Genomic DNA, 18,944 nt, shown 5'->3' with positions numbered 1-18,944 from the left:
GCGAGACCAAAAAAACTAGCATCTATGAAGAAGTCCTGTTTGGAGTGATGGAAGTGCAGCAGTTTGAAACACTTACATACAAACAGGCTGCCATTTGGAAGCTTGCGTTACCCTTCCCTCCCCCAAGCCATCCGTGGGGAAGGCATTTTAGCTACACAGCAGTAGGATATTTTGTGATCCATTCTAATGTATTGGTACAATGTGTTGCGTTGATGCTTTTATGCGATTTTAGACGTGTCAGGCTTTTTGATTCAGGTTATTTGCGCTTAAAGCTCTTCATTCAGAATATTTGTAAATCCCTCTCGCACTTAATTCTTTCGAGGCAAAATCAGTTGTTACCATTTATCAAAACCTTGCATGCTTCTTTGTTTCTCTATCAATACATTTTTGAAGATTTAGAGCTATAACTTTTATCAATTATTTTTTGACTTTTAGAATCCTTCAGGTTGTTCAACAAACAAACCTCTGAGAATTCTTAGTGATAGCAATCAGCAAAGAGGAAGACAAATACCTATCCATTCACCAAATGAAAAAGGAAATTAAGATTTATTTTCTGAAATAATAGATAATATTTTCCACTGATTTGGCTCTAGGAGCATGCAGCTTTGGAAGCTCTTGATTTGTATGTCAAGTATGGTGCATTGCCTTATCCACAAAATCTGAACATTTATCAGCGAATAGCCATTGAAATCATTTCGAAGCCAGGCCTGTGTACTAGCAACTTCTATCCACAATGGGCAAAACTCCGCAATATGCTCTATAAATTGGTATTACTCCACTCTTTCTTAGATAATGTTGCCATCATAAACTCACCATGAAAATGAGTCCAATTCTTTTAACAAAATAACTGATGATTACAGCATCTCTTTGAAATTAAAACTTTATGAATCCACGCTGAATAAGTTTATGCACTTTCAGAGAGTGATAGAAGATCTGCCTTCTTGATTCTTGTATTTACTTTCAATGCCAAATAGAAGACAGATCATCTTCTGTTCAACTTATTTGGCTTGGATTCCTTGAGAAATCGATCGATTTAATGAACTCAAGACTTTCGTCTACAAGTAATGTAGACTAATCCACTTCTGATAACACTATCTCAATAAGAGCAAGAGAGAATATTTTCATGGGACCCCCAGAGTTGAGGAACAGCTCATAGAAACTTGATTTCAGAAAAAGAACAATTTAAAGTAATATCTTTAATTAGATTTAAAAACAAAAATATCTGAGGGCTCAGATATTATGATCGTATCCAAAGTAGTAAATTAAAGATCCAAAGAAATTTCTTCAAGTTTGAAAAAAATCCTGCAAAGGCACACGATATTTATGCTGAAAGTCCATTAAAAAATGTCTTAATTTATGACCCATCATTGACTTTTTCCAGGTGGGCTCTTTTAGCAGTGGGAATGGGAACAGCCCAATACTTATGCTCAATAAGCTATTCAAAATTGCACACTACTATGCTGTAAGAGCAGCTTGTATGGACGTGGCAAGTTTGGAGCTTATTGTCATGAAAGTATCAATTGCCCTCCTTCGTTTTTCAGACATCATACCTGTTGATAAAGCTTTTTATGAAGCGGGAATTCATGCTAAGGTACTCATTTCACCTTCCTTTCTTTGTATACTGGCCTTATACATCTTTGCCATTTTTACATTCTCCCCGACAAACATTGCTCCCATACGATTACTAATCGTAACTGTGGCGGACTGTAACTGTGTGCGTCATGAGAACTTACTACAGTAAGTAATGTTTCTGAGCAAATCAAAGCTGGATCTCATCAAGGAAAGTTTTCCGTAACATTTTTGTAGAGACCTTTCCATTTAGTAGTTGCAACCATGATCTAGAACTCCTCTCTGCGGTGACTGGTTGAATGGTGGAAACGTTTCTGCAACTGTTCCGAAAGGGTTACACAGAAATGCCACAACGCTGAGGAAACCTTTCTGGTGCTGAGGATCAGCAAGCCTTTCCAAACGAAAATGGAGAGGTAAACCTTTCTTTAAGGTTTTTCCCATTGTTGCAGAAACGTTTCCAAGAGGTTGAAGAAATTATTTTTTTCTATCTAGGAATAACCATTCAGTCAAAATAACTTTCTACATGATTAAGATGATCCTTTTACCTTTGAACTGCATCAAGATTTGATAATATGATTCTAAATTTTTGCATGCGTAAAGCATTGCAGTTGAGTGACAAATGAGCTACGGATTGCCTATTTAATATACCAGCAAAATATACCTCCATAGCTGGCAACATGGTGACATCTTGTATGATTTTTCTTATGCTGATACATCATTATTAAATTGCGATCATTTATTACAAGTTTTTTTCAAAATTTCTCTCTTCTCTGAAATTATGACCTTGCAGTTGTTACTTTGCAATTGCTCCTGGTCTATATGTTGTAAGTCATAACTTTTTGAAAGAGGGATAATCTTGTGAAAGTGAGATCTGTAAATCTTCTGGTGTTTTTGTAGGCTGTTGGAAAAGAAACAGAAGCAGTTGTGTTCTTGAATCACTTTCTGGATATCTGTGAAGCAATTGATGAGCAAAATGTAGAGCTCATTGACTTTTCAGATCTGTCGAACACAGATTTCCCTTTAGAAGTACCATTGCCATCAGTCCCGCATGTTTCACTGCAGGACCAGGAAGAAGTTCGTGAGTGGATCCTTGCTGTCTTGGTGAATCAAAATGTAGATCAGGTGAATATATAATCTAAATTCTTTCCTTTTTTACTTTAGTCAAATTCTGATCCATTTTGACTTTTAACCAACCAACCTTCTCTATGAAATTGTGACAGCTAGCCTTTTTAAGAGTTGTATTTGTTCAAGGTCTTTTTAATGAAGTGTTACAAAAGAGACTGGAGACTCTAAAATTCTTGAGATGCCCTCCTCCTTCATCCCGTCGGTCGAGGGGATACCCGGTACAGACCCTTCAAGAAAGATTCCCCCATGACAAAGTCTTGACAAAACTACACATGTTTCCCATCTGTACTTGTTCCTGAGGTATTTACAAGCATTCACACCTTTTTACTGCCGCCCTGTGCATACCTTTTTATGTTAGGAGCAAGCTGTTTAAAATGGATCCATTGTACTATTCTCTATTACTACCAATCCATGTAGTCGATCCATCTGAGTTATTTTTCTGGAGTCATTGGAAATTTAAAAAAAACAACTCTTTACATGTGCGGGTTCTAAATGTTATGACCACAGTGAAGCGTCCATTTCATGCACAAACTAGAGGTTTCAGTTCAGTTTGAGTTTTTGGAATGAAACAAACGCTTGCCCAAGTCTCAGGCTGGTTTTCATGACCTCTCGAGCTTAGTAACAGGAAATTCAGAAGGCTGCACTGCACTGAGGATTGGCCCAACAAGGCCGAAACGCATCTGCAGTTGCCTTCCTGAATGGAGGTAACTAGTGTTGCTCCAAACAGCGTATCTCTTGGAGGGAAAATTGTGTGTGTGAACTTTTTCCCTCTGTAATGAGATATCAGCTTTAAGCTGAACATTTTACACACGTTGGCTATAACTCCAAGTTATATCATAGTCATTTTGCCACTCGTTGAAAATATTTCTGTTAATGATTTTAAGAAAATTGCTATAGTGTAAGGGGCGTGAGAAGTAAAGATGTGAATAACTTGAAATTGACATTCTGGCACTTGGTCCCTTAATGTAAAAGTTTTCCGTTCTCAATATTAAGTCTTCAAGTGCTGTTCTTGCAAATAAATAAAAGTGTTTACATCTTCCTGCATTGATTTTGTCAATCTTTTTTTCTGAAGGTTTTGCCATGCGATAACCGAAATCTTTACGAATGCTCATTGAAGAGAAGTAAAACAGACGAGGATACCTATCCAGCTTGTGTGATTACTGGCTGGCCCGTCATGAGGAATCCAAAGCTTCATGGGGGAAGTGCTGCTGCCCTTCGTTCTAACGAGATAGAGTTCCAGAAACCAGGATATTATGCCAACAAAGATGACTGGAATAAAATTGTCTTGGCAGCTAAATCTTCTTCAAGAAAGTCAGATCTTAGTGACATTATTATTTTTATCACCGAATGGTGTGGTGACCCACCAGGCTTCTTTTTCCACTGAAATTACTTTTAAGCAAAATTGAATGGAATGTCTTAGGGCACAAATTGAAGTTTCGATAATCAGGAGGTCCATGAATATATAATTTCTTAAATTTTGAAATGTTACTATTTTGTTCTAATCTTAATATTTTGTTTTCCTCTTACTTCTTCTAGTCAATTTTTCGTACAAAAAATATTTATAAAATATATCTTTGGAAGTAAAGGCATTAATTTCGATGCTGGATAAAATGTACCTGTTTTATATACTGCCGTGCAACGCAAAAACGCCGTAAACGCCATTTTTAATTTTTTGTAAACAATGTATCATAGCAGAAAAACTTGTGTACCCTGGGACAATTTTTTTTACAGAATTTTTTCGAAAATACTAAGAAGAACTTAACCTGAAAATTTGAGGTGCATGGGTAAAACAGTTCCTATTTTATTAAGTGTTAAGTTCCAAAAAACGCGGGAAAATCTTGATGGATTTTCGGCGTTCTTGTTTAGCACGGCAGTATAGGTATCACTTCTCAAAGCAATTCGGTTGATTTAGAAAATCATCCACTTTATTTCTTAATTATAATTATTATCCTCCCACAATATTTCTTTAGGCACACCCAGCTATTGGCTCTTTACTGATTAGCGCCAACATAAAAACATACGTTGCCGCGTTGTTTGAGCGGATACAGTATTGCAGATGGTATTCTAGTTTTTTTTCAGCTGAAGTAGGACTTTGTTTGTCTAGCTCAACATGGCGATCAGATTGGTTGGATATCAAAAGTCTTGCAACCACAATAATTTTGCCCACTTGAGAGAAAAGATAAAATTAGATGATAAGTTAGGTTCAAGAATTTTAAACTGCGAAATAGCAGGAAAACACAAGTGAATCTTTAAAGGGTGAATTTAGTATTGGAAAATATTTCATTGAAATTGAATGCAATGTTTTAACAACATTCTACAGGGTGAACCGAAAGCCCTGCTCCACCAACACCAGGCATCACCCCTGTAGCTTTTGAACAAAATTGAATAGAAACTTGAAATTTTTTGAATGATCCTGGGTAAAAAGACGACTTTTAAGACCCTCCAAAACTTCAAGGGGATCCTTCTAAAAAGGGGCAAGAACCCTTGGGGTTATTAGAGTGGTGCGAGACTTTAAGATCACCCTGTAGATACCATGAGAATAGGACTGTTCACTTTCAATAAGAAAGAATACAAAAAAGTGCAATGGGGTAGCTCTGATTCCTTGATGAAACCCTCTCTTGATAAAGAATCGAGAAACATGAATTAGATCAACAAAACATAATTTATACTTTCATCTTTTAAAATAAAAAAAAAATATGATCGACAAGTTGTAAAACTGAAATAACAATAATTAAAATAACTTACAAAAAAATACAGAGGAAAAAGTCACAAGGGGGATGATCACAGACAAAAGGAGAATATTTTCTTCAACATTCAATTTAGGCAAGTTGTTGCTGTTCAGTTGGATGAGGCGCATTTATACCATTCATGCAGTTGTCTCTGCAAGGACATCAGGGTGTTTCACTTTCCTGAAACATAAAAAAATATTAGCAGGATCATGGTGGTTAGAGTACCTGTATAGCGAGAGTATAGACAGATGTGAAACTCTGAAAATCCATCAGGTTTTCACCGATGCCTCCGCGAATAATGTTAGGGCCCAGAAATGCAGCCAACCTATGAATTTCAACTATCCAGAGCGATTTATTATACAATTGTTACGAACCATCGTTTATAAAGCACGTATTTGACTTAGTTTTTGCATAAATTTACTCATTTTTGTGGAAGAACGCTCATTTATGTACTTTCTTAGCCATCTTCGTTAGAATTGGAATCTACAGACTGGCAGTGAAATTTTGTGCGTTAGAAGTTGATTAGAAGGGTGGCTGCACTTTTGGGCCCTAAACCCTCGATGAAGCGATCTGTCCATACTCTTGCTATACAGGTACTCTAATGGTGGTCAGACAAATAATGCACAGCACTGACCGATTGCACGATTAGGAACAAAACCAATTCAATTTGATGAAACATTTTCATTTTTTTGATGAGGTTACGAGAGAATCAAACTCAGATGCTTGCACAGGATACTGTGTCGCAAGTAGTACAGTACAACAAAAATATTGAAATAATATTGCAATTTATTGCAAAAAATTTCAATTTTTTTTACCGTGAGATTGCAATATTTTTACATCATTGGGACACTAAAAGCTGATTTAAAACGATAAATAAAACATGTTCCATGTGCGAGAAAAGTAGGCAACCTGCAATACAAAAACAAATTTTAACATTATTTCAATGTATGCCATCATGAGAACCCCCTTCAATCAGCGAATAGACATCACTCTGACATAATAGCAATGATTTTACCATGAGATTGAAATTTTCTCCCTCCATAATACTCAATACTAAATGTATTCAAAATATTACCTACTTCTCGACTTAGCAGTATGAAAAGAGAATTTGTGCTGTAAGTTGAGCTCATTTTCTAAAAACCACTCCTCACTCAGAAATGAACCCAGAAACTGAAATGACCAGAACCAGAAATGAAGTAGAAATGAACCCAGCCGACACTCCTTACTCATTTTCTTTCAAAATGTGGCTCAGTTTCCACCTACTAAATCGGTCCATTTAATACAGCAAGGACAAGAGTTGTGGTTTTAGATCTTCTGAACTTGCTTAAACCAGTGGTTTGAGGAGATCAGTGTATAATTACAATACAAATTTTATAGAAAATGTTGATAAATTTAATTTTCATCTAAAAAATCCAACCTCCGCTGAATCAGCGTAACTTCAAATCTTGTGAGATGACACAAAATTGCCAAAAAATTATTCAGGCTTTCACTTCAGACTGAAAATCTCATTAGCCTGAAATGAGTCGACGTTTAACATGGACTTGTTTTTAATTTTTACCAATAGGATCAAGTGATAAAATAAAAATATTTTGAATACTTACACATGATTTTTCAAGACTGCTGACTGGCTAAAAGAACCAGAGCAGTGGTTGCACTTGTACGGCTTTATTCCTGTATGGGTTCGCTCATGGCGAATGAGATGAGATACATGTCGGAAGCTCTTAGCACAAGTTCCACACATGTATGGTTTTTCCTGAGTATGCGTGCGCATGTGAGCCTTTAGGTCAGACTTCTTGAAAAAGCATTTGGCACATATCTTACACATATGCGGCCGCTGATTGTAGTGGTCCCGTTTTATATGTTCCTGTAATCGAGCCATAGTTACATAGGACTTGTCACATGTCTCACATGGGAACTTAAGCTGCTCATCCTTTACATGTGATGCCATATGTCGGCTAAGTGATGTTTTCCATGCAAATTTTTGATTGCAGACGTCGCACTGGTATTTACAACTGTCATTACTATGCAACCCTATATGCTGGGTTAAACTTTTCCGCTTAGAAAATGTTTTGGAGCAGTAGCGACATATATGTATCTCTTTGGGTACTTTCACCCGTTGAATTGTCTCTGCAGGAAGGTTAAGCAATTTTGAATGTTCGTTCAATTCTTCTAAATTGAAGAAGGCTCTGTTGCAGTGTGTGCAAAGGTAGACCTCTTCCAATTTTGACGTAATCTTTCCAGGAAAAATTACACATTGGTTTGATGGCAAGTTCCCTTCACTATTTTCTTTCAGTGGATCCAGTGTTGTCTTTTCCATAATGAGTTCATTATTTAAGTACAAAATTTTGTTTTCTTCTTGACTCTCATGGGACGAAGGGCTGGGAGCAAAGTTAATCTCAGAGAGTTCATCATTTTCCATTGAATTGTCAGGCATGAGAACGCTCCTGAGGAGACTTGATGATAGATTTTCACCATTGAACTGACCCAAAGCTTCCGAAAGTTTGTGGTCACCATCACTTGTACCTAGAATCAATGCCCTAGCATCATTGAGCAGGGCTTTGTAATCAAGGCCAGAGTCAGCGCCAACAAGTTTGATGATGTTTTCACTTGCCTCAGTGCTATCAAACAAGTCTTTTTCAAGCCTATCATATAAAGGTATCAAAGGAGGAAGCTTATCTGTTGTGGGTAGAGCTTTGCCCAATGAGGTAAAATCAGGATTTAAAATACTATTGATTGTGAAATCTTTACTAAAGTCTAGGTCTATTGTTACATAATTGCTATTCATCAGTCTCTCACTCATATCAGAATGTTCATTTGGTAAGAAATCGGCCGTTGTTGACAGCTCGATTAAATCTTCAGTCTCTTTCTCAGGTTTTCTTTCTGACAAGGTAGGAATGTCTTTGAGCATTTCCATTGATTTCAAGTTAGCGTCCAACATCTCAACATTCAGATCAAGGTTGTTACCGGCATTGAGTTGAACGTCATTCCGATTTTCTGCTGCTTTTCTTGTTGAGTCGCAGTTACTGCTATTGCTACTGTTCACCACACTACCAGAAGTATTTGATACCTTCACCACATGGTCTAGATTCATGTAGTTATCAATTTGATAACTTCCAGATGTAGTCCCTGTTTTTATGACAACGTTTGGGTCTTTACAAATTTCACTTAAGAAATGAGCTCCATAAGAGAGATTTTCAGATGCAGTTTCAGTCTTAGAAGTTGGCTCTTTGTCCTTCCTCCTTGATGGTTTTGATGTGTTCTCTTTGCTTTTAATTGCGCAGCAGTGTACTAGAAAAGCATCGAGCGATTGAAATTCCTGGGGAAAAAACCAAAGATACTAATTAAAAAACACCTACAGCCTTAGTGTGAAAGCTTCCATATGGAGAAAATTTCTCAATATCTTTTGGAAATATTCTGGGATAGCACCAATTTTGGCCATCATTTTTTCAGTCATCACCTTTAATTGTTAAATTTTCTGGGAGAGAGGAGGCAAATGGACATCATTTTTGGATTCTACCTTACTAAATGTACTGATCAAAACCTGATAATCACATGATGCATCCAAAGCTACTTGAATAATCGACCCTAAGAGGTAATTTCCGTCACCATCTTGGATTTTGGTCAATTACAACCCACACATAATTTTGTCGGGCTGTAGAAAGTTCTTGACCTTGCAATCATTGGATTGCGATTGGTTGCAAACAAAAATCTAGAGGCTCCAAAAACGGTCCGTAACAACGTAAGGGCTGTGCGCTCTATTGTAAAAATTGAGTATTTTCCAGTAATAGGAGGTAAAAATTATGTGTCCTTGAATAACGAAGTTCGGCCGACGTCAGTTTTTTTTTAAAATTTTGTGCAGGGTCTTTGAAATCCTAGATTACATTGTTCTAACTCAACTTTAATGACACTTCCCATATTATTTACATGAAAAATTATTTTTAGCTTCACTGATCTTCAAAATGGTAGATTAAAACCAAGTGCCACCGAGAAGAGTGGTAAAGTAGTTCAGGACCCGATTGTTTAAGCACATAATACTCTGTTCGTATGAGAAGTAAGTGATTAGATTTTCTTTTCTCTTCAGCTTATTTTTTCAGGAAAATTAACGATGATACACACTACAAGTTGAAAAATGTCTGATTTTTCTAAGCAGGGAAATATGTAACGCAAAAAAAGAAATAATGGACTTTCTTACCTTGGAACATTCGGAGCAAGCTAAAGGTGCCTGAGGATTTGAGTGGACATCATACTGGTGTTTTTTTACAGCGTTTATGAAAGGAAATCTTTCACCACACACCTTGCAAAAGTATAGTCTCTTTTCAGCTGTTGTTTTGGTCCTCTTCTGCAAAAATAAATCAATTAGAACACCTAAGAAATTGTTTCAGATTTGCTAAATTTCAATGAAAGAATTGCAAAAAATTAAACCACCTGATAACAGCATGAAATTTATTTATGACAAAGCAAAGAAGACCAGAAAAAAATATCTCACACTGCTAAGCAGTGCATAAATTTTAGCTGGCCATTCATAAATTATGCAACACTAAATTTTTTGATCCTCCCTGTTCACTACGCTTTTGTTATGTAGGTTCAACACTAAGAAGAACTTGAGTCAATTTTCCACTCTAAGTTGATTACGGCAAATACTTTGACAAATTAGCTATTCTTCCAGAAAAATACAAGAAGATCCAACCTCAGGCAGCAAATACTACCCTCAGCAGGTGATAAAATTTGAAAATTGAACCAGAGTTTTAAAATAATGATATGAAATATATTTGCATCAAAGAAGCTTGTTACGCGCATTTAAAATTTTTGACCAATCTCAGGGTAATCTCTTAATTTACAAGAGTTTCTGTGACATTAGGTACATAATCTGCATTCCAGAACTACCGTACAAGATTAGATAAAAAGCTTTTTTCAGCTGAAAAATTATCGAATTTAAATGACACTATTATTTTGGAATGAACTGAAAGAATGAAGCGAAAGAAAAGTTTAGAAGTATAGCATAGTTTGAAAAGAGTTACACTGTAAAAAAGAACAAAATCTAAAATGCAAAACGTGATGGAACAAATACCTCCAGGATACCATGGGCATCGAGCATGTGTTTCCGAAACAAATGAGGGGCAATTTGCTCGGAACAATGAGAGCATTGAATTGGTTTCGTGACAGCACGACAATATGCTTTATGGTCATTCAAGCTGGTTACTTGCGTGAAACGGCGTCCACAGGCACGACATATGTATGGTTTTATACCTATATAGTGCACAGAAATTAACAATAAAGTAGAAAACAAATTCATACAAATCCTGCTGTCTTTACTTTAGCATTGAAAGTGAATATAAGAATTAAGGTAACAGATTTGTCTCCATCTAAAAAAAGTGCAGATTAGTTTATAGTGGGGTCTACCATCTTTGAAAAAGAAACTTGAACAATAAATTAAAATATTTAACAATCAGTCTGAAAACAATTATCAGCAATTTTCAATTCTTGTATAATTCTTACAATTTCTAGAGGTCCTAAATTAGAATTCAGAAGAGGAAAAGGGGCTCTGTAGTAGTTTCATGTACACTTGGATTCATAGATCTTAGACTTGCTATGTTTAAGGGTGTCTTTAAGATTACCAGTGAGCAATTGAAACGACCTTGTTGAAGAGTAATTACGATAAAAGGACCTTTGCTAATAGCTATCAGAGTTTCCAAAAATAGCAAAAATAAGCTGTTGCCATATGCATCAGTTTTACCAGTTGATAGCTCAATCAATTGTAAACATACAGGGTACCTTTGACTGCAGTTCCATTGGTGCTGGCTGTTTCTAACAAAGGTTGCCTCATCGGAATGAATTGATACGATGGAATCAGAAGCACCAATAGCTTAATGATAAGGATTCATTTGAGCACCCCTCGTCATACCTTGCATTATCTCATCTATGAATGCCTATGGCTCGACCTAAAGACTTAAATAAGAGTCCCTGTGGAGCTGCCTATTTTTCTCAATAAGAAGAAAAAAGCCAGGACTTGTGAAAATATAAAAGTGTTTACTGACCAGAATGAACTCGTCGGTGCCGAATAAGATTTGAAACATGACTAAATCTTCTGCCACAGGTTTCACAGATGCAACCATTAACTTTCAAATGAATATTCAGATGCGTTTTTAAATCTGATGGTTTAAAAAACGCTTTTGAGCAGATCTGACATTTGAAAGACTTCTCCTTTTCATGAACACGCCGCCTGTAATTATTCACACAAAGTTTTTCACGTTGTGCCTGAGAATTTTTTTAAGTATTGAAAGGCAGCTATCGAAGACATTGAGAAAGAGAGAAAAAAAATTTGCCCCTGTACATTTACCATTTCAGCATAAGTTACTACTTCACAACAGTAACAGATGGTTTAGTGTTTGTGAAGAAGTTTCTTATTATCATTTCTTTTCGATTGCATGACTCACAGATGTTTTGAAAAATAGAATGTACTTTTATTACCATTATATTTAAATATTTTGCAGTACCTAGGGCTGTTCTATCGGTTGTTGGTAAGCTACCAAAACAGTTCCGTTAAGAAAAAGTTACAATAAGAGCGCTCATGCTGATAGCAATCAGAGTTTTCGGAGCTGACGAAAATAAGCTGTTGCCATTTGTACATTTATTTTACGCGCCGCCGCGCCAGGCAATCTGATAAACCGACACACGGGGCAACAATGCATTGAGTGTGAGCTCTCAAAAATCCGATAAGGCCGGCTATTGTCGATATCATCTCCACTGTCGGTACTGCGCCAGTTTCATTAAGAGACAATATTGAAAGTGTTCCGGCAAGAATTCGTTTGAACACCTCTAGCAGTACCCCACTATTAAGTAAAAATCAATTGTGATAAAGTCATAGTACTTGAAAGGATTCCTTTCGCAGTGATCGAAATTTTTAGAGTAAAAATTTATATTTGCCTGTCGAGTGAGAAATATCTGAAGTCAGGGTAATTAATAGCCGTGACCACATTTTCACCAATTGAAAAATTAGGGGAAAACCACACAACAGCTCTACTGCCTGCAGGGTACTTTGCAAATTTCATGACGGTTCATCTTGGTCCCAGTGTTAGATATCAGAACCGACTTTTCCACACATACAAATCTGTTACTGTGCATGGCAAGTTCGAAAGTAATTCTATTTTACCAAAATTTTTAGATGTGTATTTTGGCCCTACATTGCAGAAACACTCGCCTAATAGTGGAAAAAGACAGACAGGTTTTTTGCTTTCCTGGAAATACAGAAAATTAGAAACCAGCCCAAGAAGAGGTAGTACAGTTTACAGCAAAAGCTCAACATAATTGAATCTAGACATAGTTGGTGATTTAGCCGAGTGCGATAAATTCAGTAAACAACTGAAACTCTGATTATAAACTCGGAAAAAATAATGCAAACTGCAAACGCTCAAAAAGCAAACTGTTCATAATAATTAAATCGGTCATTCTTAAAAAGACTTAAGCGCCAGAAACGAGAATTTAAAAAATAGTGAAACCTTGTAGACAGCCCGTTCTAAATCTTAGAGGTTAGTAAATGAATGGATGAGAAGATTTCAAAATAAAATCGAATTTTAGTTGTTTTGGAAATTTTACTACAATTCAAATAGGAAAAGAAACGAATTGATGCTTGAGTCTTTCAGAGAATGAACAGAATTATTCCGACATACTTTTCCCACTTAAAGGTTTATTTGTAGTATTTTCAGCCATAACATGCATGAAAACATTCATTTACACTTCCTCAACATAAAATACGATGATGACCTACTTACTGATGAGCGCTCATGCCTGCACAAATTTACTAAAATGTCAAAACCAGAGACAAATTTAGCCTGAAAGAACAAATATCTATCCTTCATCCTTGAAAATTTGAGGTAACTGAGTGCGGGATTCAAATCGAATCGTATCAAATCAAGGTAAGCGAGTTCTGTATAGCCCTTGGGCGCTAGAGTCTTTTTGGTAATGATAGGACTTTCCAGATGTTTTTTAGGCCATAAAAATACATTTTTCTACGAGTCACTTTGCAGAAGAATGAATCTATGCCCAAGCAATACCTAACCACCGAAAACTCAATTTTCAAGTTTTTTGGAGAATAACTAATTTTAATTGGTGAGCTACTGAATGGCTTAAACTCAGCTGGGCTCAATAGAAATTTCTGTTCAAGTCACCCTTTGATTGATACTGTGAGCAAAATAGATCATATACTTGGGACCTGGCAAAGAAATTCAAACTATCAACAAGTACTTACTAGCTTACTAGATATTAAAAACACATTTAAATCCCAAAATAGAGAGAAATTAAAGATATTTTGGAGAACAAAATTGCTATTCCATAGCACAGATCAGCAACTTCTTTCTCCTTTAATAAATATGATCAAGGAATAGGAGAAAAGAGCACTAACCTATGATAACTAAGCTGAGAATGTCTTTCAAATGTTTCATTGCAAATGGAACAAACGTGAGGCCGAAAATCTTGGTGGTATGTCCTCTCATGCCGTCGCAACTGATACTGGGTCTGGAATGAAGCTTTGCAGTGCTGACAAATCCACAACTGTTCACCTATATAATTTCATCAAACAAACAAAAAATTTGAACTAAAAGTGATCCTTCTTCTACCGTCTGGTAAACCTAATGGGTCTCACTGAGCAGAGAAAAAAAATTATTATACAATATTCCAAGATACAAAAGAACGAAACCTCATCTCAAAATTTGAAGAATTAGTCTTTGAGAGCTAGAATGAAGGAAAAAACAAACACGTCCTCTAAGTATTTTTTATTGCATTACATTTTGTCTCAGCAATTGCTTACTCAGAATACTGTAGTGATTTTAGTGAAAAATTCTCAAAGCAGCAAAATTATACAGAGAATTATATGAAATCTTATGCACTTTGCTCTCATTTAAAAATGAATTAAGATTGAAAAAAATTGATTATACCTTCAAATTGGACATAATCTTAGCTTTGATTTAAGCCCAAAAGGAGTGAGCCCAACAAGTAAATTTTCACCTGTGATGGATGCCTTGGAGGGGCAAATTTTTTCTCGGTACCTTTGCTGACTTTTCAATGAGAGCAAAATGGGAAAGATTTGGGACGACTTTGTAATAAGTTCACAAAGTTCTGACCTTGTATATTATGGTTGTTATCTTTGATAAAAAGAGGGTTAGTGGTGTCCTCACCACTACATTGGTGAAAGCCTATCTCATCAAGATTTCAAATTTACTAGATTAAAATTTATCTATTTGTTTATAAAACAAATGAAATTTTGAAGGAATTGATATGAGGTTAGAAACTGAAGTTACCTGAATGTACATGAAGATGACCGTAATACTGTCGAGATTTTTCGAACTCCATACCACAAAATTCACAAGCGTACAAGGCATCTCCTTTTCCACTCTTCACTCTGCAAAAACATTGAAATTCAGAGGTTTTAATCAAACCAATTTTTCAAGTAAATTAATACTGATGAGGATGAGAAAGACAAGTGATGGAGGAGTAAAGAAAAAAGGAGAAAGTAAGTATTTCAATTTCATGGAGGTAGCAGATGACTTTGGCAGAGAAATGAATATGAGGGGCGTTGGAAAAAGATAATCTTCAGTTCAAAAGTTAGAGGATTTGGAGCAAGTATTTTAAAGAGGGAAAATTCACGGAAAATACTAAATTATAAAGGAGACCGTTAAAAATTTTTTCAAAGAGGCATGGATAATTGCTTCACCGGCCTGATTACTGAAATTTACATCAGCTCGACCAGACATCAAACATATATGTTACATGGTAAAAGCGGAGCTTCGTCTCATGTAGTCAACATAACTTTCAATAGTTTCAATAATTGGCTGCTGACTCCATGACAAGTCTTTAGCAGTCAGCGTAGCTCTTAGCTCATTGTTCCTCATTCTAGGGGCTAGTCCTAGATTTTGGTTAGGCTACTTACTTGCATTTGACAGGCTTGGTTTTTGGCATTTTGCACTCAACGATACTATTTTGGAAGACTTTGAGCCTCTCTTCAATGTAGTCTGGAGGCGGAGCTTCATTGGGCAGTGACTTTGCCGGGACTACATCCTCTTGTCCTTTCTCAGGTGGCTTCAGTTGCACGTTGAGTAAGTTGGGGAATTTACTTTCATTCAGTGATAAGGGCAATGGTACTGTGATAATGATATCATTGCTGAGCAGGTTCTTCAGATTCAGACTGTCTCCACTATTGAGGCTGTTTGGTGAATTATTCTTCAGTGGTAACAGACTGGAATCTAGGCTCTCACTCCCAGTCTCCAAGAGCAAAGGGTTTTCTTCTTCAAGATCTCTGTCAACAAAAGTCAAAATAAATAAAAAAAAACCCAAGAAAGGTTAATTTTAAATGCTGCAGTTTCAAAAGCACCTTAAAGTAATACGAGACATTTTGGAAAAAATTCTCATGGAGTGGACAGAATATACCAAACACTTTATAAGACCCCATCTTTTCGGCGAAATGAACTATTGTGTATTCAGAATAAAAGGCAACTATAAATTTCCTAAGAGAATGGTTTTTTATTTATTTATTTTTTTTTTAATATGATTAATCAAATGGAGATCCTGTAGACTCCTCAAAGACTCTATGTGTATTTTTTCAAGAAATCTTTTCTAATTTGAAAGCAAAAATTTTGTCAGACAATAGATAGGAATAGGAGGGGTAAACCTAAGAAATCATTTTAGGTATGCAGTCTATAACAAGTCAGAGTGGGCGAGTAGTAGCAAGATGGCAAGGTGGAAAAGATTTGGTACGAGCAGATAAAAGCTATTTCCTTGAAGAAGTATTTGTGGGGAAAAACAAATGAAAGGTCCTTGCAGTGAGAAGATTTAATATTGAGGAACAGAACATCAATTAAAAGGCATTCAAATCAACTCGAGCAGAGCATGATATGAATTTTGTGAAAATTCAGAGTAGGATAGTCTGAAAACAATAGGTGAAATCTTCAAGCACTTATTTGAATTTTATTTTGCATGATGAGGCCTGATTAAGAACAGAAAAATGTGTAATATGGACAGACTAAGACTTCACAACACTATCGGGATTCTCCATTAAATGAAATGGATTCAACTGATAACATGACCTTTTTCAATAATATTGATAGAAATTTTATGATAACATATATAGGTCTGAAACAGTTTATGATTCTTACGTGTAAAGGGGAATGATCTGTCCGTTGGCATCCAGCTGAAATGTGTCCAAGGCAGTGATATTATCCATATCCGATTTCAAGCTGGTTACATTCATATTTCCTGGGATGAAGAAGGATTGAGAGGTCAGTTCTGGCTCTACATTCGTCGCCATTCCTGTTGACAAAGGAGACTCAGACTGCACTCCATTGTCAGAATCGTTTTTAAACAAGATCATTACTGAGTCGTTGGAGAGCGACTCACTTATAGTGCCTGAAAAGGTGAACACAACGTCCTATTAAAACAAAGAGTTGATATCCTGCATAGCACTTCGAAGATAAATTGAGAATTTTTCTTTGAACCTAAAATGACAGAGTCAGAGCTATGAGAACTAGAGATTTATCCGTGTGTATCAAACTTCAAATTAAAATTTGCATGATGTTCAGACATGGGTAATTAGTCACAGAACATACCGACAGAAGGATCAATTTATGAACCGATATTGATTTTTAATTTGGAATTGACCACACTTTATTTGAAATTTAAGTTCCTCATGGCTCAGCCAAAAAGTGAATACAAAGAGTTGTGATGGAATTAGTGGAGCTGAGGTCCATTTGAAGCCACTTGTGCACCAGAGATCAGTAGGCTGATCATGGAAACTCATCATAACTTGACATTGAAAATCGATACGTCACATTGGGAGTGCGTCTCAGTATACCGTGGTGGGAGTCTCAAAAATTGGCTTCCCATAATCACTATAAAAAGGCAGTGCCCGACGGCTAATGCACAAAACAGTGCTGAACAACCAGCACGGGCAAGACTACGACTTCATCAGTCTGAGCGTTCATTTGGCTTCCTCAATTTCATTGCAAGGCTCCATGTACTCTGCGTGATAAATTAGCAAGTGAAATTCAACCAGAGGCCATATGGAATGATCAAAGAAAAGTCAGCCAGTAAAATAAGGTACAGTTTCTTCAATTCGGATATAATTTCCACAAACTCATCCACACTTACCACTGGGCCATGGTGTTGCGTTCTCCATTTGAAAGCAAATAAGTTCTGGGCAACAGCTACAGATAAAAACGCGTGAAAGTATTCATGATAATCTAACAAGCGGACACATTGATAAGAGGCGAAAAAATTGTGTATAAAGAGAGTTGAAACATTATTATTCTATGATTTAATGTTGTAAGCAGCGTTTTGACTTTTTTTGAGCACTGATTACCAAAAAACCAAAACACTGCTCGCCATTTGCTGTGTTGCCACACTTATCTAGTTTAATGGAAGGATATTTGATCTATTTTTTCGGGCTTCGGGGAAGATAGGGATCAAAATTGAGTCTGTATCGAGAGAAATTATAATTTTTTGAGAGAATTTAGACAATAAAAGTAATATTTGATATAAAAAAAACTAAAATTAGTGAAACAAACAAAGCAGTATAAGAGCGGCAACAGTGTTCTTTACTGTATATAAACAAAATACTATACACATAACCTAACTTTTCTACTTCACTCTTCGGCGTTTGAGTTTAGCAGAGATTCCTTCTTGGCTTAGAAGGTTAGGGATGACAAAAATCCTGCCGCAGATCATCAGTAAGCAAGAGCGTTTCACCGATGCGTCTCTACTCTCAGCTCTAGTGGAGAAAGAAAGAACTTTATTTGCCTTATGTACTGGCAAATTCGCCATCTCACTATCAAGCGGCGTAGCTAGGCGGTAAGGCACTCGCTCCGTGACTAGAGCGTTCCCAGTTCGCGCCCACGCGGATAATATATTTTAACGCCTTGATCATATTTATAAATGCCGCGTAGGGCATCGCAGGGTTATTTTTTCCAAAAAATCTGAGTGAGGATTGCATTTTGATTGAAACGTAATCGAAAAGGGCTCCTCTTGCTTCAGAGAAACTTCTGAATCCAAGGTCCAGGGCAGAGTTAAGAAATTTCATGAAAGATTACAAAAAGAAATTTCATAAGGAAATTTCAAGAAATTTTATGAGGAAATTTCAAGAAATTTTATGAGGAAATTTCATGAAATTTCTTGTGAAATTTCAAGAATTTCATACGGTGAAATTTCAAGAATTTCATACGATGAAATTTCCTTTAGCAACTCTGGTCCAGGGTCCCTGTATGAGGGTATACAGTAGTATACAGGGGCCGTCCAATAAACTTGTTTTTTCTTGGAGGAAAAAGCAGACTCCAGACAGGAATTAATGTAGCATAGTGTTCAGTTAACATCCTTTAGTATAAATTACGTAAGACCTTTTCCCCATTTTTTTAACCCCCATACTTCTCCTTGTGCAGCACCGTAAGGCATCCCTTAACCCCCCCCCCCCCCCCCCCCCAAATTACGTAAGTCTCGACTAACCCCCCCCCCCCCCCTTTTTCAGTTATCGTAGATCGAAGC

General features: G+C 36.4%; 2 protein-coding genes across 4 annotated transcripts in view; one reads left to right on the top strand and one right to left on the bottom strand.

Annotated features, from left to right (window-relative positions):
- Oseg2 (intraflagellar transport protein Oseg2) overlaps positions 1-4,182 on the top strand; it is a 33,464-nt gene extending 29,282 nt beyond the window's left edge. Inside the window, exons 26-30 of one of the 2 annotated variants that reach the window (XR_011899101.1) lie at positions 594-767; positions 1,382-1,591; positions 2,467-2,691; positions 2,821-2,994; positions 3,767-3,902. Coding sequence is in view for 1 of the 2 variants with exons in the window: in XM_019049837.2 (XP_018905382.2) it covers positions 594-767; positions 1,382-1,591; positions 2,467-2,691; positions 3,767-4,078 (921 nt within the window). In the remaining variant the exon portion in view is untranslated. Of the gene's footprint in view, positions 1-593; positions 768-1,381; positions 1,592-2,466; positions 2,692-2,820; positions 2,995-3,766 lie in introns of both variants that reach the window. The other variant, XM_019049837.2, reaches the window with a different exon arrangement.
- Positions 4,183-4,601: 419 nt separating this feature from the next.
- LOC109035964 (uncharacterized) lies at positions 4,602-17,802 on the bottom strand. 2 transcript variants are annotated; one of them, XM_019049833.2, is made up of 10 exons: positions 17,559-17,802; positions 16,568-16,817; positions 15,346-15,711; positions 14,717-14,817; positions 13,822-13,978; positions 11,459-11,643; positions 10,492-10,670; positions 9,616-9,762; positions 7,025-8,739; positions 4,602-5,603 (listed from the first exon to the last, which is right to left on the bottom strand). In XM_019049833.2, exons 1-10 carry the CDS (start codon positions 17,584-17,586, stop codon positions 5,561-5,563), a joined length of 3,171 nt encoding a protein of 1,056 aa, XP_018905378.1. In that variant the 5' UTR covers positions 17,587-17,802; the 3' UTR covers positions 4,602-5,560. The 2 variants fall into 2 exon arrangements, with proteins under 2 accessions (XP_018905378.1, XP_018905379.1); XM_019049834.2 differs by having other exon boundaries at positions 16,568-16,721.
- Between the last annotated feature and the right edge of the window lie 1,142 nt (positions 17,803-18,944).

The sequence above is a fragment of the Bemisia tabaci genome, chromosome 2 (genome assembly GCF_918797505.1).
Source record: "Bemisia tabaci chromosome 2, PGI_BMITA_v3".
Taxonomy (NCBI): domain Eukaryota; kingdom Metazoa; phylum Arthropoda; class Insecta; order Hemiptera; family Aleyrodidae; genus Bemisia; species Bemisia tabaci.
The sequence above is the reverse complement of the archived record's forward strand: the minus strand, read 5'-3'. Positions and strand labels throughout refer to the sequence as shown.

Coding starts and splice junctions, on each gene's coding strand:
- LOC109035964 (XM_019049833.2), bottom strand. CDS start 17,586: ATGGAGAACGCAACACCATGGCCCAGTG. Junction 14,818..15,345: donor ACCAAGCCTGTCAAATGCAA/GTAAGTAGCCTA, acceptor ATGTTTTTGCAG/AGTGAAGAGTGGAAAAGGAG. Junction 11,644..13,821: donor TCTCAGCTTAGTTATCATAG/GTTAGTGCTCTT, acceptor GAATAATTACAG/GCGGCGTGTTCATGAAAAGG.